Source organism: Rhinolophus ferrumequinum, chromosome 26, assembly GCF_004115265.2.
Source record: "Rhinolophus ferrumequinum isolate MPI-CBG mRhiFer1 chromosome 26, mRhiFer1_v1.p, whole genome shotgun sequence".
Taxonomy (NCBI): domain Eukaryota; kingdom Metazoa; phylum Chordata; class Mammalia; order Chiroptera; family Rhinolophidae; genus Rhinolophus; species Rhinolophus ferrumequinum.
The window spans coordinates 28,387,501-28,406,908 of record NC_046309.1 but is presented as its reverse complement, the minus strand read 5'-3'; the positions used below and the strand labels follow the sequence as shown (position 1 = coordinate 28,406,908).

Here is a 19,408-nt window from a genome sequence, read left to right as displayed (position 1 = left end):
GAGCTGAAGAAAGGCTAGAGTTAGAAATAAAGAATTGCCAGATATTAGCATGTCCCACTTAGAGGAGGAGTACGTTTATCCCAGGGAGTAAATACAAACTTGGTACAAGAAAAAGGTGAAAAAGGTGATTGCTTTCTCCAGCTAGCCTTCAAAAGTCCAATCTAGCCATGGTGAATTAGGGCCATATGACAACACTGATAGCATGAAATGGGCTAGTTGGCATGAGTTCTGTTGGAAATACACAGTCATGTTCCCTACTGGATACCAAGGGCGTCTCTCCACAATGAGCTGGAATGAGGATGTGTTCTTACCTCTAACTAGACAGTGGGCTGGGACTCATAGAGTTCCAGGCTTCTGGTGAGGGGTGAGAGTCATGGGTCCCCTGGCTATTGCCGAGACCTTCTAGAAGCTTTCTTCACATCTAGTGTCCCACCCATGGTGAAACATTCTCCTCACTGGAGACTTACTGAGTAGTTTAAAAACAAAAGTCTGATTCTGGCTTAAAACCATTTAAAGGCTTCTCATCTGGGGATGAAGAAGAAAGCCATGCTTGCTTGGCTCACTGTCATTTACTTCCTCTCTGTCACAGGGAGACCAGATGGGCTTCCCTAATTGGTGGCTGTAACGTGTTTGTTGCGCCTGAGTCTCTCCCTTTGCCCAGCACCCTCACTCCCCTCTCTCCCTTTCCCTGGGCAGCCCCGACAACTCTTTTTTCCAAGGTCAGTTCAAAGCTCCCTTTTACTCAAGAAAGCCTTCCTTGAACTCCCACATTCAGTCAGGTCTTCTTGGTAGATGCTCCCGTAGAATCTTAGTAGCATTTGTCGTAATTATGAAGAAAGTTTTGCTTGTGACAATAACTGACAACTCTTTTGTTCACTACAAGTAAAATTTAAGCTCTTCCACAGCACAGGAGAAGTCCATCTTATCTGTTAATGGGGCTTGAATCATGTCTGCGTCTACTTCCAACATAGAACAGACTGAAAAGTAAACACAGAAGTCGACAGAGTGCCATAGAACAGCTTTCCTAAAGCTAAATCTTGGTTAGAGAATTCAGCCTGATCCATGGCCCAAATCAGTCTTCCTACTCATTCTCTCAGAATTGAACTTATTTACCCCAATGTTAGAAGAAAAGAGGGGTAGCAACAGGCCTCTGCTACATGTCTCAGGCCTACAAGAATGCCTTGTTCAGAGTAAGTGCTTACGAGGCATTGCTTGTTGCCTTTTGATTTTTTTCTCTTTTTAACCATGTCTTCTTACTTCAGTTAAGGGTTTCTAACATCCCTGATCAACTGTAAAATAATTACTTCTTAACATTTCTCCTTTATGCTTCTTTCCCTGGACATAACACAGAGTGTAATATGCAGCCATTTAAGGTTCCTTAAAGGATTTACCACAAAGAGCAAAGGGGAAAGTTACAGGAGGTAAAATAATTCTCTCCTATACCCTCCTGCTTTCTGCTTTTTAAAGCTTTTTAAACTTTTTTTTTTTTCAAAAACTATGTATTGAAGAGCAAAAGCACAAAATCATACTAATAGTGGGAATTTTTTCACCCTAAAGGCAGAACATTCTAGAACTAAGAGGAAAACCAGATGCTGGCTACCTTAGGTTATGTAGGTCCTAAAAGCTACCTTAGAGAAAAGGGCTTCAACTGGACCACCTGGTGTTGTGAGGGAGCCGAGGAACAAGCCATGGGAGGGGAAGGGCAGAAGCCACAGCCTGCCTTCTTCTCTTTCATTTTTGCTGGTTTTACCTTTGAGGATGCCATGATGAACCAGATTTATGATTAATAAATAGGGAAAGCACTGAAAAAGAATACTAAAACCAGGCAGAGGTAAGAGGAGAGAATGATAATTTCCAGAGCTATTTGGGGATCAGAGGCCTCAGGTTATTTCTGAGAATATATCTTATATCAGGGACTCTTCTTATTGTAATTATTCAGTAATATTTAAAGTTCTTTAATTTTTCCATACAACAGAAATATGTATTTACTGTTGAAGTATTTGATAAATACAGAAAAGTATAATAATGAAAAAAATCACATATAATCATATTCCCCCTCTCTTCTTCCAAATGTGTTTTTTTTAATTTATTTCACATTTCACATAGTTAAAGTAGATTGTGTACAATTTAACCTTATCAGAAAATTTATTCTGAGGAACAATTTTTCCAGTCTTTTGTAACACATTAAAGTAGAGTTTATTATTACAGGTAGTTCATTTTATGAAAATTTAACCCCAAAAGTTAAATGCTATATAAACATAGATAAGAAAATATAAATATGTCAAACTCTCATTAATATAAGAGTTTCCTCCCAATCTCTGTTCATTCATTCACTAACTTATTCAATCAATCTCTTGATTATTTATCTTACAGAAATTATTGTTCATATGGGCTTTGAGAACAGCTGTATTTTGGGGAATAGACTTATTTCATGCAAAAATTATGGTAATCTTCAAACTTTTCATTACAGCCATGGGCATTGGTTAAAAAGTATTCTCTTCTCTTGAGGAAATTATCTTCCATTTCCACCGACATACCACACAGTGCAACACTGATGTAATTTCATTGCTAGCAGGAGGATCACACAGGTCCATTCCAAGTTGTTAAAAATTTCCTTCTTCTCCCAATGGAATACATATGATTGCTTTGGGAAATGGTTGGACATTAGCTTTAACCATTTGTTTAAGTTTTGTTTGTTTGTTTGTTTTTTGTTTTTGTTTTTAATAGGACTGAGGAGATTTTGGCCAATAAGTGTGTATTTTTCACTATACGTTGAATAATAAGATTTTGGCTAAGATATAAGTATGCAAGAAAAGTTAGCAAACTCAATAGACACATAAAACAATTTTACTGAGTGAATAGAATAAGGTTATACACTTTGTAGAGTTCACTAAAATAGTCACAGTAAAAAAAAAATGTTACTGCAAATTATTACAAAATCCACCATTTCTTAATAAAATCCTGTCATGACTGACCAGGTAAACTAATTAGTTAAAAATACATTTTAAGTTAGTGCTGTTGAAAAAAATAGAAGGACAGACTGACACAGAGCCAGAGCCAGAGAAACACACAGAAAAAGAAAATTAGATCACTATCAGAACAATAAAATATTTTGAAATTCAGAAAGACCTGTCCCAATAGAATTACTTCCTCCCAATATTCTATTTCAACTGTATATGTTTTTAAATTCACTTTAAGGTTTTAATCATGGAGCTCCCAATATTAAATGCTCATATTTTAATATGTAACTTGACAGGAAAACGGTGCACGATTAGTGCCATTGATATATAAAGTCAGTTAAAACAAAATTTGACAAAAGAGTAAGTTTGGCCAACCAGTTATTCAAATCTCCTAGGTCATATTTGTTTCACTTTAACTTCCTTGAAGAGTTTTCCTTTACCCATTATACCAGTGTCCTTCTCTCACGCTCACCAGATTTGGCAGGTGGCCTCCATTACCCAGGACTGAGTCACAAAATGAACCTCTCCATTAGGCTACTTGTTACCACACGTTTCCTGTTGTATTTCTGTTGAAATCACTTAAGAATGATAGTTTGTGCCATCTGACAATTTACTATTTAATTGACACGAAAGCCATCTCTTTTATTATTATTTTTTTCTCCTAAAGAGTTTTGCATTTTAAAATCTTAGGCCTTCGTAGGAAGTAGGGTTATAGAAATATAAAGCTTCTAGGTTAAAAATTGAATGACCTATTGTTTCCTTGCCACTACTTTAGAATTTTCACATTATCTTTCTTGCTGTTTTTTTTGTTTGTTTTAAATTGGAGTTATTGTTACCAGCAGAAGTTCTGATAGTCACATTGCACAAGTTATAATAAATAAACATCACAAATTTGGTAAAAACATACTGTTAGAAAGTACATCATTGTGACATTTCCTGAATTTCATCCACTGGCAATAGCTTATTTTTCTCCTTTCCAAACTTCTTAATAAGCTAATATTTAGATTTAGGGAATTTATAGCCTAGAGAAAAATTAGTAAGAAACATGTACACAGCTTATAAGAATACATTGGTAAAATAGGAGTGGAAAATAAAAAGTTGGAACCTTGAATCTTGCAAATGAGAGTACAAAGCAGAGATCCATACAAAATAGAGTGCTACAATAATTGTTAAATTGGGGCTGCAAATTTGTCTTAAGCCCTCTTTGTCAATGACCAGCTTTTTCTGAGTGATGTATTAGGCACTTCCCACCACATCATAGTTACAATGAATATGACACTGCTTATCTAAAGCAGCTTATTGTACATCCTGATAAAATGGAGTATGTACTGAAGTGCATCCTGTCCCAAAGCGCAACAAGGTACAACTCACTTTACAACAGACCAAGACAACATAGGCCATTTATGCAGGTTTCTGAGGACTCACGAGAAACAACCTTAGCATTTCTGGAGGAATAAATGAATTGCTTTTCTAACCAAGGTTCTAGAAGACAGTTGAGCCCCAACATGTGAAGGTTATGAGGACCTAAAGAAAAGTTATGCTGACTTACAGACTAGATACAGATCCTATGCCTTAGAGATAAAAATGGCCGACTTAAGGTTGACAGCCTTTTGTAAAAATTAAAGTGCTAACTAAGAATAGCTCTTTTTCTTCTCCAAATAAAAGAGTACCTAGTATATGCAAAGATAGGATTTTTCACAGGAAACTACTTCATAAGCAATGGTATGTGAACAAATTACTGATCATTCTCCAGTTGTGTTCAAACACCATATGGCAGGACAAAGATGATTTTAGCTTGAAGAAATTTCAAAGCAGACCATAGAATATCAAACAAGATTTGAACCATGAATAACTTATTCGTTCATGGTGAGGAAAATGCATAAGAAACTCAAAGAAGAATTAGTTACAATTAAAGGGTTGTGTGGTATAGTTAACTTGAACAGTAATTAATCACAATGGAAAGAGACAGAGAATAATGTCTATTACCATATGAGGGTGAAACGTAACAAAATTTGTGAACATCAGCACTGTGAATGCCGCTGCTTGGGTGGGTTTCGCATCCAGTGCTCAGGAGTGGTTTCAGAATTTGTCCATGAGAAAGTACATGAGATTTGAGTTGATAGTAAGTATTAAACCGGTTCATCACAAACCTAGGCTCCAGCTTTTGTTATGCATTACACACTGGGGGCTTGCAGGCCAAATCTTCATAACATTTTTGTTTGGCCCCATAGTTTTTAAATTGATTTTCAACATTTAAGCATCTGTCTTCTCTAGAAATACAGGAAGCTCTGACAACACTAAGTCACATTCCATGTGGCAGCATATCCCTTCCCACTGGACATAAGTCTGCTACTGTGCCAAATTTCCCACCTTGCTTCTTCTCTGGGTTAAACATCTACTCAGCCTGCATGAGCATTTGGATTAAGACTCCTCATTCAGATATTTTTCTAAGTATTTCACTCAAGGGATTGTGCCTACACGAATACCAGGGGAAGATCCAAATGAAAACTTCAAGGTATCGTCACTGCATATTTTGTAAGTGATAGATCAGGGTCATTGTCTGTCTCTCACAACTGAGCTCAGCTCCACGAGGGCAGGGCACACTGGTGTCCCCGTGGGGTCTGCAGATCCTCTCACAGCGCCTGGCCTGTTCCAGGGACTGATAAATGTCTCTGTGATGCTGGTGTAGTGGAACTGTCCACGCTATTAACTTAACATATTCCTGTTTAAAATGTACTTCATTTCAGAAGTTAGGATACTAGCCATAAAAATTAGACCTTTTGGTCCATAGCTAACCAGGGGTTTTAAGAATTTTCAACTGACCTTGTCATAAGCCAAGAAAATGTTTAGTCCTCAAATATCCACATAAAACTGACAGTTTTGGAATGTAAGAAATCAAAATAAAATCATCCTTATTAATTCTAATTTGAGTTCAGCTGTTTACTGTAAAATATCACTAGATCTTTAGAATAAAGGCATGCCAGCAGAATGCACTGTGGTGATTTTAAAATAAAATAAATATTTTAATTGCATGAATTATGAATATATTATTTATAACTTATTTATGTCAAGGGAGAATCTGGTGTCAAGATCTTTAATACAGTGCGTGACACAGGGTGAGGATTCCGTCATGTGTTCGCTGTGCCTGAATCAGAGAGGGGCAGAAGACGCTCAGATGGTGAGACTACAAGGTGGGAACTGAAGCAGAGAGCTCTTCAGTAGACGTAATACAGGGGAAGATTGGGGCCCGCACGGAAGATCAACAAGCAGTACTGAGATCCACTTGGGAAGCCAAAGTCCAGTAAACCCAAATGGGAGATTGGAGGAGTGCCAGACAGAACCGTCCAGAAGTCACAATTAATAGGAACTTTTGGGACCAGAAACCTAGGAACCAGGATGATGCAAATACAGCTGAGGGTAAATGAGGAAGGGATGCAGTATTGTCAAGAACAGTCTTTCATTCCTGACTTGCTTTCAGGAAGTGAATAGGTCAGGGAGCATGGTTCGGACAAGTAGTTTTAAACAGCCAGCAGCAGGAAGGTCTTTTGGAATACACAGTGAATGCCTCTGTGCAGCCAGTCCATGGGCATTTGTCAGACTACTGGGAAGATAACTAAAACAGTGTGAAGTGCCTCGTGGCTGTGAAGATATGCTGATCGAATGCAAACAATAAGTTCCTTCCCCTGGCTCTGATATTTCTGGACTCCTTTCAGTGCCTTGCCCCATAGAGGTCCCCACACAGCTTCGGGCTCTCTTCTTGCAGTGGCTGCAAGCCCTACATCCTCACATCACCAGCCCAGACGAGAACATAGAACTGTGTCTGCGCATTCCTGGAAGTCACTCTGGACCAACTTAGTCAAGCGCCTACCTTGGACCCAGCCACTGGACAGGGGAGTGGGATGGATTAATTGGCCAAGGCCTCGTCCAGGTCCCTTTTTAGACTGATGACAATAGCCTGCAGGGTCAGATCAGCTGACTGGCTTCAGAAAATCAGCGCGCGCTCCACATCGGTGCTTGGTGTGGAGTCAGTGACTGGGGAGGTAGGCGCTCAGGAAGAAGGCAGTGCAGAGAGATTCTGGAGAGGAGGCTAGTAAATGTCCAGTGTGGACGGACATGGTTGTTGTAGATGTGCTGGTGGGAACACAGCAAAATACACCCAGAATGGCAAGAGGACATTGAGTTCTGCAGTTCTGGAGAAGTTGCTGATATCGTTTCTCACGCTCCCCAAGCCAAAAGCAGTATAGAATATTTTTAGCCACGTGTGTTTAAAAAATTTTCTACTTAATAGCTCTTCCTCTTCTTCTTCCCCCTTTCATTTCCTCCATTCATTTCCCCTCCTCTTCCCTTCTTAAACTATTTAGTCTTAAAGCCATTAGGTAGGGCAGAAAAAAAAGGTACATGTGTAAGGAGCAGGATGGAAGTCAGTTGGCCCAGGACAGGTGTCAGAGCCCAAGCAGGGTACGAAGGTGCCTGCAAAGGAGACATGTCTTGCCCAGGGTGTCGAGAGCCTGACTACAGAGGAGGGCATCCAGCAGAAGGACAGCTTGGCATGGAGTATCGCAGGCGGGGGACTGAGGAGGGCGTCAGCTTGGGGGGAGTGGCTTGCTGTCGGGAGTCCAAGTCATAGGAGAACGGTAAGAGTGTGTCTACAGGAAGGTCGTGGAGTCAGAGCTCAGCAGCATGAAGGCGACACCCATGTGGGAGAACAGGCAGCCATTGTTGTTGGAGCCCAAACTGGGAGAACAGTGGAGGTGAAGATGACAGACGAATTGCCCACAGCAGGTGTTTCAAATAAGTGAATGTATTAACGATATGGAAGCTAGGTTTTCCATCATCCATGCCACAAATATGGAATATGTGTGTGTGTGTGTGTGTGTGTGTGTGTGTGTGTGTGTATATATATATATATACACATACATATATATATATACATATATATATATATGAATATATATGACATATATATACACCAAATGTATATAACATATATTCCCTAATTCTACTCACTGGGAGGCCCTGGAAACAGCACTACCCCAAAAGAAGTTAGTATACCTAGGACCCAGATCTTCCTTCTAAATATGGGTTTCCTCCAGGAGGAATCTGGGATCCTTGGAGAAATGTCTCATTGTATAACTGGGCAGAGAAATTAGAAAATGAGTGTTGTGGCAAAAATAAGTAAAAACTTAAAGAATGATTGTAACATGCTACGAGAACATGGAAACCAACTTGCAGAGGCTTCCATTAGTCATACTGGAGAATCAAAGTAAATAAGTAATAATTATAAGAAATTTAATTACAACGTAAACAATTTTAAACCATTTCATAAAGAGTGAAATATGAAATGCACATACACTCATACACACATATAAATTGAAAGTTCAATGAGGAAGGAAGGAGTAGGATATTGATATAGTTTCAAAATAACTCCCAACAAAATGTTTATTAATTACAAAGAAGAAAAGAATAACTTGACAGTGGAGAAGCCTGGCAGATACCACTTTAATCAAGTGATCAAAGTGAACACTGTAAGTAAAGAAATACCACGAACTCATGTACCACCTGATAGAATGTAATGAGAAAAACAGCATCACTTCTGTACGATGTCTGCCAAAGATGTACAACCTGAAAGTAACCATGAGGAAACACAGACAAACCAAAATTAAGGCATATCAACACAATAACTGGCCTTGTAACCTTCAAGTGTGTCAAGGTCATGAAAATCAAAGCGAGACCAGAACTGTTCAAGACTGGAGCAGACTGAAGAGACAGGAAAACTAATTCAAGGTGTGACTCGGAACAGGATCCTTTCGCTACAGAGCCTGTGGTCAGGCCGAGTGACTAAACCTGAAAGCAGGCTGCAGATCAGGTGGTGCTGAGAATGCATCACTGTCAATGTCCTGCTTTGATGGCCCACACTTACGTAACGAACAGTTGCTTGTAAGAAACACACACTGAAGTATTTGGAGGTGGTGAGGAAGACGGTTGGTAACTTACTCTCCAACATTTCAGGAAAAAAATTCTCTGTACCAGAATTGCAGCGTCTCTGTAAGTTTGTGACTATGGCAGTATTTTCCCAGGTTTTCTGTGAGAACTGGAATTGATGGTAGGCAAAATAGCTATTCATTCAATGCATTTTATTGGATGTGTTTAATCTATTAGAAGTGGCCAGACACCCACAAATAAAATATGCTTTCCATTGTCTTAATGGGTCAATCCAAGGCGCAGTAGCAGTGTTGCCATATAGCAGTGCAGAGGAGGGAGAAGTCATTTCTGATGAGGGTGATTAAAGCCATGCCAAGGAGTCATACTGAGACAGTTGTGATAAGTAGAGAAGGGAGGCTGGACGTTCCAGAAGAGGGAAAGGACCAAACGCTCAAAGATGAAGCTGAGTTTGCCTTCTCTTCTTCTCTCTCTCTCTCTCTCTCTCTCTATCTATCTCTATCTCTCTCTCTATCTCTCTCTCTCTTTTTTTTAGTTGAGAAATTGGGTAGAGAGTGATTGCATTAACCAAGAGAGAAGAGTGGATAAGGAGTTGTAATAGATATCCCTAAATATAGACCTTTCATTTTAAAAATCAACATATAATAAGGAAAGCATTCTAAACTGAGCAAAGGGATAGATTTTCAATAAAAATCTCGAGTATTTGCATTAAAAAGCTACTTTTTTTTTTTTCAAAAATACCGTGTCAAATTCTTTTTTTTTTTTTTCAGGTTCATAATTACTTGTGCAAATTGAGTATACCATGATGAGTTGGCATTAGCTTCTCCAGACATGGGTTAACAGATGAGGTGCAGTTAGAATCCGTTATGTTGCTTTTGCAGCTGGAGTTTTCTCAGAACTTAACTTGAAGTATAAGACCAGCAGAGCAATGCCTCCATATATGGCCAGTACACAGTTCATTCTACTTGTGAGCGTAAAGAGTTGAAATATTTTTTGATTCAAGTGAAATGGAATTGGGCATCAGTCTCTGGACCTGCCATGATTCAACCTAGCAAAAAGCAGGAATTCTGCAGACTGTTTCAAATTGTTAATATGTTAAATTAAATGTGAAATCGTAGTCATCTAATACTTAAACAAAATTATGCTGATATTAATTTAATTTTGGGTTAAGCAAATGCTTTTAAACAGAGATCATATAAAAAAACCCACAATGAGAAAAGGGGTCAGATTATATAAAAATGAAATAAACTGGGAAGATATTTGCAATAAATATATGAAAACTTAAATGTCCTTAATAGTTATAAAAACACACTTTAAAATCAATAAAATACACCAGAAAACTGGGGGAAAAGCTGTGAAAAATTTTCAAAAGAAAATATAAAAATGACCAATGAAAATGAAAAAAAAGTTCAAATTCACTAATAATTTTTAAGTAAATTACACCCATTGCTTTCTTAATAACTATTCTAAAATATATTAATGTAGGTAATATGAGGTAAACACCGATGGTTAAGGAAGTTTTTGTTGAGGGGCGGGAGCAGGGTATTATGCAAGAGAATAAAATTTGAATGGATTTGGTGAAACTCCCCTTATTTCTAATTTTTTTTATTTATATTAAAAGCTCATTTCTCTAGAATTATTGAAGCCTGAAAATCTCCTCAAGACTTAATTTTATACATACTTAAAGCTCTTTAAATATTGAAACATTTTCCTAAAAATAAAAATGCATTCAATTTTTTTTTTAATTTCAAAAGTAATACACACCTATCATAGTAGATTCCAATAATGTGGAGGAATATTAAGGAAACAACACACATTATTAACACTAGTATTACTTGTGAAAACCACCATTGACATTTTGTACATATCCTTCCAGAAAGTTCGCACTGTAAACTTTTGCTTTTTAAAAGCAATGGTTTCTTCCCTAGAGTTGCAGAGATTAGAGGCATAAAACTTCACATTTTTCAGTCCTTAGCCTCCTCCCACTTCTCTTTTCCCCATCCCCCCCATCACACCAGGTTTCTTATTTCCCACCAGGCACCTTTCACATTTTAACCCAATTTAAACCCTCAAACAATGCTGCAGGGTCAGAATTAACCATTCCCGTGTTAATAGTGGAGAAAACTGAGTCTCGGGATTGTAATTGTCTTGCAGTTCAGTGATTTATTTTTAAGGTGGACCTGAAGATCAAGGGCAGGTCTGTTAGATTTCAAAGCCCTTGCCCTGTCTCTGTGCTCTGCTGACCTCCCACCTGTGGTCAAGGGTGCAGCATAGCAAACTTCAGGTTAGCGTTTGAAATGGAATCAGACTGAATCGGATGTTATTATAGCATACTTTTAAAATACTGTGTACAGCTGAGGTTGTTACTCTGAAATAAGAGGATATAGAGCAAGTGAAGAGAGTAAAATGGAAGAGATGAATGTCTATCATACCATTTCTAGAGAAAAGACTAAAAAGGTTTGACTTGTTTAATTGATAGAAGAAATTGAAACATTGAATACATTTTGTTGGTTATAATACATATTTATATGATTATAGATTAAGAGGAAAACATTAACTTAAATTAAAACAGAAGTATTTGAATATAATGAGTGATCCTTTCAATGTCAAGATGCCTTCTCCTGATGCTCTAGGGTCCCCACCTCTAGAGATACTGTGTAACGAATACAGATCCACCTTTCTCACAGTTTACACAGTTACGTACTGAAATCAGCCTTAGACTTCATCAATTATCTAATCTAGTAAACACATATTTATTGAGGACCTACTGTGTGCCTGGCACAATGTGATCTGGTGTAAACAAGTTGACTCAGACCATATAATTTGTTCAAGTGTTTTCTAATCTAATGCCATTACAAAAATCCTGCAACATGTCTCATACCAGTGATTTTGTTTGTTCTACTGACTCTGTTCTTTACCAACTATATCTATATTCTTGACCTGCTTAGTTTGTACAGCTCCACAATCTCTTTTCCTAAATCCTAGTAAGATAAATTTCAAAGTTCAGAATTCTTTGGATTAAAGAAAGGTAATGGGGTAGATATTCTGTATATTATGTAAAAGCCCCTGGAGAATCAGGGCAGTATTTTATAATCAAACACAGCAGCATATCTTCAGTGAAATGCACGTATGAGTACAAACACAGCCTCATGTCAGTTTAGTTTGCGTTTTACTGCCATATAAGTTCAAGTTAGGTCGATTTTTATCAACTGAATTACAACAAACAAATAAAAATACCTTTTGATTCTCACAGCTTTTTGTATATCAGAAATACTGATATGAGATTGTGTAGTACATTTGCAAGGAATTCTTAAGACTCAGACTTGCAAAATAGGTTCCCAAAACACTAAGGCACATATATGGGATTTAATGAAAAAGGGGTACCACTGTTCTTTACAGTTCTCATAGCCTTTTATAGCTTTACAGTCTTCATGCATCTACAAGAGATGCAAGTATTTTTTCCGATGGAACCTATTTATTGCAGACAGTCTTGGGAAACTTGGGTTCTGTGACTAGTCCCTGAGAAATGCTACCATAGTGATATGAAGAGAGCATTGCTTACCCTAGCCCTTACCCTTATTTGTTCTTTTGCATTTTTAAATTCATGGTCGACTAAATTATATGGCCTAAATGAAGCACAGATATAAATTCCTAGAAAATACTAGTAAATATTCCGAAGTGACAAGGACATTATCTGCCTTTTACGAAAAATGCCTGACAAGAGAGCGCCCTCTCCAGAGCCTCTCATTGCACGGCTGCCTCAGTCCATTCAGTTTCTAGAACAGAAATCCCATAGGCTGGATGGGTTATAAACAACAGCTATGCATTTCTCCCGGTTCTGGCAGCCCGGAAGTCCGAGGTCATGGCGCTGCCCGAGGAAGCGTCTGGTGACTGGTGACGTCTTGCTTCCTCACTTGAAACTCCGTGGCTGAGGCGCCCAGGGAGTTCCCTGGGGTCCCTGTGACGAAGGCCCTGCTCCCAGCATGAGCCCCCGCCCACGACCTAGTCAGCTCCCAGAGCCCCACCTCCAACACCACCATATTGGGGATCAGGATTTCCACATATGGGTTTTTTGGGGGTGGGGAGCATGGATATTCAGACTATAACAACAGCTGTATATGCAAAAAAGTAGCAAAAAGCATACACGGTATGATCTGAAGTTTGCAGGGCAATCCCCCGGGGACCAAAATGCTTCTTAGTAGCCAATGTAGTTTATTAACCAGCAACTTCATCTGTGTGGTGAAGAGGGACCATCTTTCCTCTGCCTGCCTGTAGGGCAGGCTGGCCGCGCGCCTTGGAGGGCAGTGTGACCTCGCTAGGACAGGATGGGACTTCCTGAATGGCATTACCGTTTATAAAGGAGTAAGCAGCACAGCAAGGGTGACCCTGAGTTGCCTAAAGGAAAAGGAGAAATGAAGGAGAGGGAGGTGTCCATGCCAAATGATGGCAACCTTACAGTTTCGTCAGGGTTTAGTCCACTTTACCTGAAGAAATGCCACTGTTTGGCAAATGTAAATAAGAGTTTGGAAATATGATTCAAACAAGAAAAAATCACATGCTAAATAAAAAGTTATAAACTAAGGAAAATGTTCTACTTTTTAAAAAGTATGTGAAATAAAATATTGTGCAGTCCATTCTAATTGGCTACAGAATACTTTATCATCAGATATTGGTATTTGAAAGGAAAATTTTTTTAACTTACATGAGAGAATAAAATTGTATGAATAAAACTATTTACACAAACCTATTCGTCTGAAGCTTTGTATATGTTTAGTCCGTGGAGCAGTGTTTTCTTAGAAATGACACACATCAATTGCTTCAATGAAGAAAAGGAATATTCACATTTAAAAATCAAAATCACTTTTTTAAAATGAAAATTTTACCTGTTGTATAATAGGTAAACTATTGTGAAGTGTAGTTGCCTGTTTAACTTTATATCTGCTTTGATTTGGGCAGTTTAGCTAATTCAAATAAAATTTGTGAAGTTAAGCACTTTGAAGAAAAGGAATAGGAGAACCTAATTTAACCTAGAGTGTCTCTTTTATTCTTTGGTTATTCATTTGAAGTGCCCTATCAGCTTGAGCTGACCAACTTCAGTCATTTTTACCCTTTTATTTTTTTTTCTCTAATGTAAACTGAAATTCCCCGCTGTTCATGGTATTTTAGTGTTTAGCATCATTTAATGAGCAGGTGTCATTAAACTTAAAAGGTCCTTTTCTGTGTATCTCTGATTAGTTAGTAAAGGAACCAAAGAATTTCTCTTAATATATTTTGATGTTGGTCTATTTTACATTTAAGTGCTTTTTGATGAAGTAGAAAATAATAATTTTGGTTAAGGTAGGATGGATTCTGTCAGGTGAATATGTGTCCTAGTATTAAGTTGTAGAATATAAATTGTTTACGAGTGTCGTTATATGATATTTTCTCTAATAGATTTATGTGTGTGGATTTCTAAATAATTTATTATACCTTAATTCATTTTTCTGCAAGAATAGATATAGGTAATTTTAAAAGGTGCTTTAATATCAAGGTTCATACAATCCTTATTATAAAAGCAATAGTTTAGTGACTATATAACATCAGAAATGAAAAGTCTCTAATACTAAATTTGTTAAATCAAACAATTTCGCAATACACTTAATTGCAGTTTCTTTAAGTTGTAATAAGGAATAAACGATTAAGTGGAAAGAAATAGTAGCATCCATTACTTACACATTCCCTACTTGATGTTCACATATTCTGTACCTGACATTGCTGATACTCTATTATTAGTTCTAATTTTGCTTTTAGGAAGAAGATAAGAATATCTGTAAGATAAATAGCGTGGAGCCAAAATAATGAGGCTCAAATGCAAGCCAAGGTCAGGTAACGTGAAATAAGTTACAGATGGCATGTGTGACATGAACATTGGTAGCAGGTAAAAGATGTAACAGTGCTGCCTGCTGGTAGGAAGTAGTAGTGTTTAAAGAGTAAGTGAAAATAGATGTCCTTAGGCAAAGTGTAAGTGATACACATGGTTACACAGCATTGCTATCTTTGATACCTAGAACCCACGGTAGTCTTTGCATTAGTATTAACAGAGTTTTTATGAGAGTCAAGCTTCTGATCTGAGACTTCTGTTTTGTTTTGTATTTGGAGAATATATTTAAGTAGTGCACTTGCTCTCTCTTTGTGCTCATGTGGTGCTCATACAGTTTGTCTTAGGAGTGTGAGTGGCACTTCTTTGCTAACCGTTACTTTATTTTTTACAGTCAGCATTTCCAAAATACATTTAATTGAAAAATAAAACCTTGCCTGTGAAAGACCGCTAACAATTTTAGTAATAGATAGCAGGATATTTAGTCCATTGAGACCATGTATGTATAGAAAAAGGTGATATATATATATATATATATATATATATATATATATACACACACACACACATATGTATGTATGTATGTATATATATGTATATATGTATGTATATATACACACATACATATGTGTGTGTATGTATATATATATATATATATATATATATATATATATATATGCAACGATCAACATATGATGAGTCTCATTGGAAAACTGAACACCAGACTGCTTGAAAGCACTGGTGTCAAAGTTTTAGCAAATTGAAAATCAAGTGTACCTCTGTGTAGAGTTTATTTTTCCCTGTCCACTTCAAATAAGTTCAGAGTTTTCTGTGCTAGGAATAAACATTTTTGCTTTGGCTTGTATATTAGTTTATTGTCCAACAAACTAATTTTGTTTATAGTCTTGAAAAATAATTAAAGTTACTTTTAACATTAACTCAACTGAAAGTGAAGCTTTAACTTTTATAACCATGGTTAGTTTAATATTTGTTGAGCAGTGTTTATATGGGCATGGCATGATAGACTTAACTAAATGTGATGATTTCTTTATTCTGATTTGAATCCTTCTTGTACACATTATAGCTTAATTTCCAGATATCCATTATATAAAACTTATTAAAACACCAGGCACAATAAAAATAGTTGTTAGAAAATGAGGAAACTGCTCTTTCATTATGTATAACTTTGTCACTTACATAATTCTATTTCCATCCTGAAAAAGGTTTGAGTCAAAACTAAATTAACAAAAAAGATAAAAGAGAAAGTGTTTTTCAATATCCCAAACGTGCTTTTTCTTTCTAGAGGCTAGAAAAAGTACAGACCATACTGTCTCTTTCAAGTCATAAATACACTCTTTATAAGTTGTCTCTCTTCCTCTCGTTTCCTCATTCCCTTTTCTTCCTCCCTCTTCCCTCCCTCACCGTCCTTCCTCCCCCTCTGCCCATCCCCTTCTCCCTCCTCTCTCCCTCCTCCTCCCTCCTTTCCTCCTTCCTCCCTTCCATATCTATGTCTGTCTTTATACAGACAGTATCTTTCCCTATGTTACTGTAGGTGAACATGGCCATTAAATTATGACTAAGTAAAATTGGAAACATTTAAGTATTTTTTGAGAATTCCGTTTGTTTTGTTAACTTGTAGAGTGAGAACAAGAGAGGGGGAGAAGGAGGAAGGAAGGACAGGGAGGAAAATGAGACAAAGAATAAGGAAAGAGAGTAAGAGAAAAGGTAGAGTTAATAGTAAGTGAAATGGAAATAAATCATATTACATTGTATGCAAATTTTGTGTATCAGAGGAAGGTAAAGTGTGAAAACTGTCTAAATGTGTGAGAAACTGATATTTGCATTCTTGAAATAATTTCCACAATCTGCAAAATCAATTTTTAAATAGTAAATAAAATATTCATGGAAGGTTTAGTGATATCCAAAAGATAAATAATTTGAATTACAATTTAACTTGCTTTACTAATAGAACAGTCACGTATCAGACCACCAAGGAGGTGTTTCAATAGCATAGAACATAGCAGTGTAATTCCTCGGTTGGAATGTAGCAATATTTTGGAAGTTTCTACTAGCTTCAGAACCTGCAACATTGTCAAAACCTGGTGCTAACAGCAGTCTGCCCTGTGGCCTTTGTCATCTTAGGTTCTTCACCTAAAACTGCTAGAAATAGTTTTCAGAGAAGGGACAAGAACAATGCTTTACATAGTGAGAAGTGCTAGTGCAAATATTATATCATTCTTTTTAACAATATGAATGACCATCTGTTAATACTTTTCCCTCAGCAGCCATCAAGAAAAAAAACAATCACATTTATGAGCAAACGGTGTTTTTCTAAAGTATAAGTCCTTCTTTATTTTATTTCTGTGTGAATATTTAACAGTATATTTTTCCTGTGTGTTTATGGTATTTTATAAATAATAAATGCATGTTTAACTCTAACACATTTTTAAAATTTGCTTAAAATGACATATAAAATTTTTTTCAGATATTATGAAACTATTTTTCTTCCTGTTTTATTCCTTACAAAATATAAAGCTGAATATTTCAGTAACATTTTATTTGTAAAACAGAACAATAATAATGATACTTGAAATGCTTTATTTACATATTTTATTTATGAACTTTGGTACCCACATTTGACATCAAATTATTCTTATTTTTATTTTTTATCATAAAAAGGCATCAAAAACATAACTATATCATAACATCGCCTTATTAGCAGATTGGGCTACCATAATTTAAAATACAATTTTCACCCTTACTTTTTGTCCTTTATTATTTTTTAAGTCAAAATTTATGTGAGAATAGTTTGCTGCTATACTTCCTGAAAATCTTAAAGAGTAAAACATGTCAGTATTCTAATTCACATATTACCCATAATAAGTAACAGTGGTCATGTCCCCGGCCTCATCCTAAGTAATAGAATGAATGTGTGTCCTAGCTTTGCACATCATTGATGATCTCGTATTTAAGGAAAAGCACTTGTTCATTACAAATTGAAAGTGGCAAGAAGAAAGCAAACCTTGGTTTTTGCAAGTATACTTTAGTACTTGCTACCTCTTCATTGTCTTATTGGTAACCTTTGGTTTTTCTTTTGCTGTAATTCTAAAGAGTTCTATCATTTCTCATTAATGAAATACCTTTTAAATGTAAGGATGAGCTGTTTATTTGGTTAGAGAAAAGTTACCTTTTTTGCTTAATTACCATTGATTTAGCATTTTTGATATCTTTTACTGGAAAATTTTGACCATTGTTTTAAAGTTCGAGTCAACACTTTCTAGACATTTTTTTGTTGTTGTTGGAAAAAGAATAATATTGCCTTAAAGAATCTGATAACAGTTAAATGATTAAAACTTGTTTAATAAATTATAATTTTTCATTAGAGATATATATTCTAGTCTAGCTTTTATTTTTCTCCTGAGCTAATCATTATACAAATTTGATACCTCCTTTTCACACACTCAGTGATATTATTTCCTACTTTAGCCAGATCTAAGGATGGAGTGTATAGAATGCTAAGCTTAGCTATAGATATTTAAAAATCTCATTGTTGTATTATAATCATCCTGCATTGTGATTAAGACAAAAATAGTTTTATCTCATCTTTAAAGAACTTCCAAAAAAGTGAGTTACTTCCAGTAAAGAATAAACTTGATGCATTTTGATGAATATTTTATTGACTCGAACATTTTTTCTTCATATGAATATTTTAACTGAATACTTAGCTCTTCTATTTTTCCCACACTAATTGTTAACTGGCTGTGTACTATGGCAAGTTAGTTCATCTGGCTCTGCCTCAGTCTCCCCATTTGTAAATTACAAAAGATAATAGTCCTCACATCAGAGTTATTACTAAAGTTTTTTCCAATTGTTTTTTTTTCCATCTCCGGTTTCTTAATTTTATTTTATACACAGGTCAATGTTAACTTTCCTAAAATGCCTCTAATCTTATCATTCTCCAGCTTTGATAACAGTTTTGATACTCCTGTTGACTAAGAAATACAGTTTGGACTCCTCCTGACATTCAAGTCCCTCCAATTTCAAGTGCAGCCACCCCTTAAGCATTCCGTCCGCTCCTGGTGGACTCACGAGTCCATTTCGGTCACTGCACCGTACGCCAGTCCTACGATGCAGCTCATTATTATATTTTCAGTGTTGCATCTCTTTGCTTGGAGCATTCTCAAGCATATTTTTTTTTTTTACAGAAATCCTACATATACATGGGGAGACCATTTCCAATCCTGGGATCTCTTCCACGTAAGCTTCCTTGATCTCCCAGGAGATAAGAGAGTTCAGAGTTCAGAACTCACACCATGTGGCATTTGTGCTCTCATCTTGTACCTTGTCTTCTAGGTAGGCTGGATGAGATCCGTCGCTTACCTGTGTTACGCAATTGGAAGTTCCCAGGGCAGAGCCTAGCCTGTGTTTCACTATGGATTCCTCTCCTGCCTCCCCACAACACCTAACACAGTACTCTGTGTGTAGAAGTTGGATGGTACCTAGTTGGCCAGGGAGACATTGTGACGTAACAGGAAGAATACAGACTGTTGAGTGAAAACACTGAAATTTGAAGAGTGGATTAAATATTGTTTGACCCTGAGCAACTTAACCTGTATGCGTCCCAGGTTCCTCAGTTTGTAATAAGAGGAAT

At 36.7% G+C, this 19,408-nt stretch overlaps 2 protein-coding genes across 4 annotated transcripts in view; one reads left to right on the top strand and one right to left on the bottom strand.

The window, feature by feature from the left end:
• FOXP2 (forkhead box P2) overlaps positions 1-19,408 on the top strand; it is a 606,662-nt gene that overhangs the window by 319,576 nt on the left and 267,678 nt on the right. The window lies entirely within an intron of this gene.
• LOC117018197 (ATP synthase membrane subunit DAPIT, mitochondrial-like) lies at positions 9,765-9,940 on the bottom strand. The gene is given in 2 exon segments (XM_033099060.1): positions 9,765-9,877; positions 9,880-9,940. Coding segments are annotated over 2 exon segments (174 nt in total).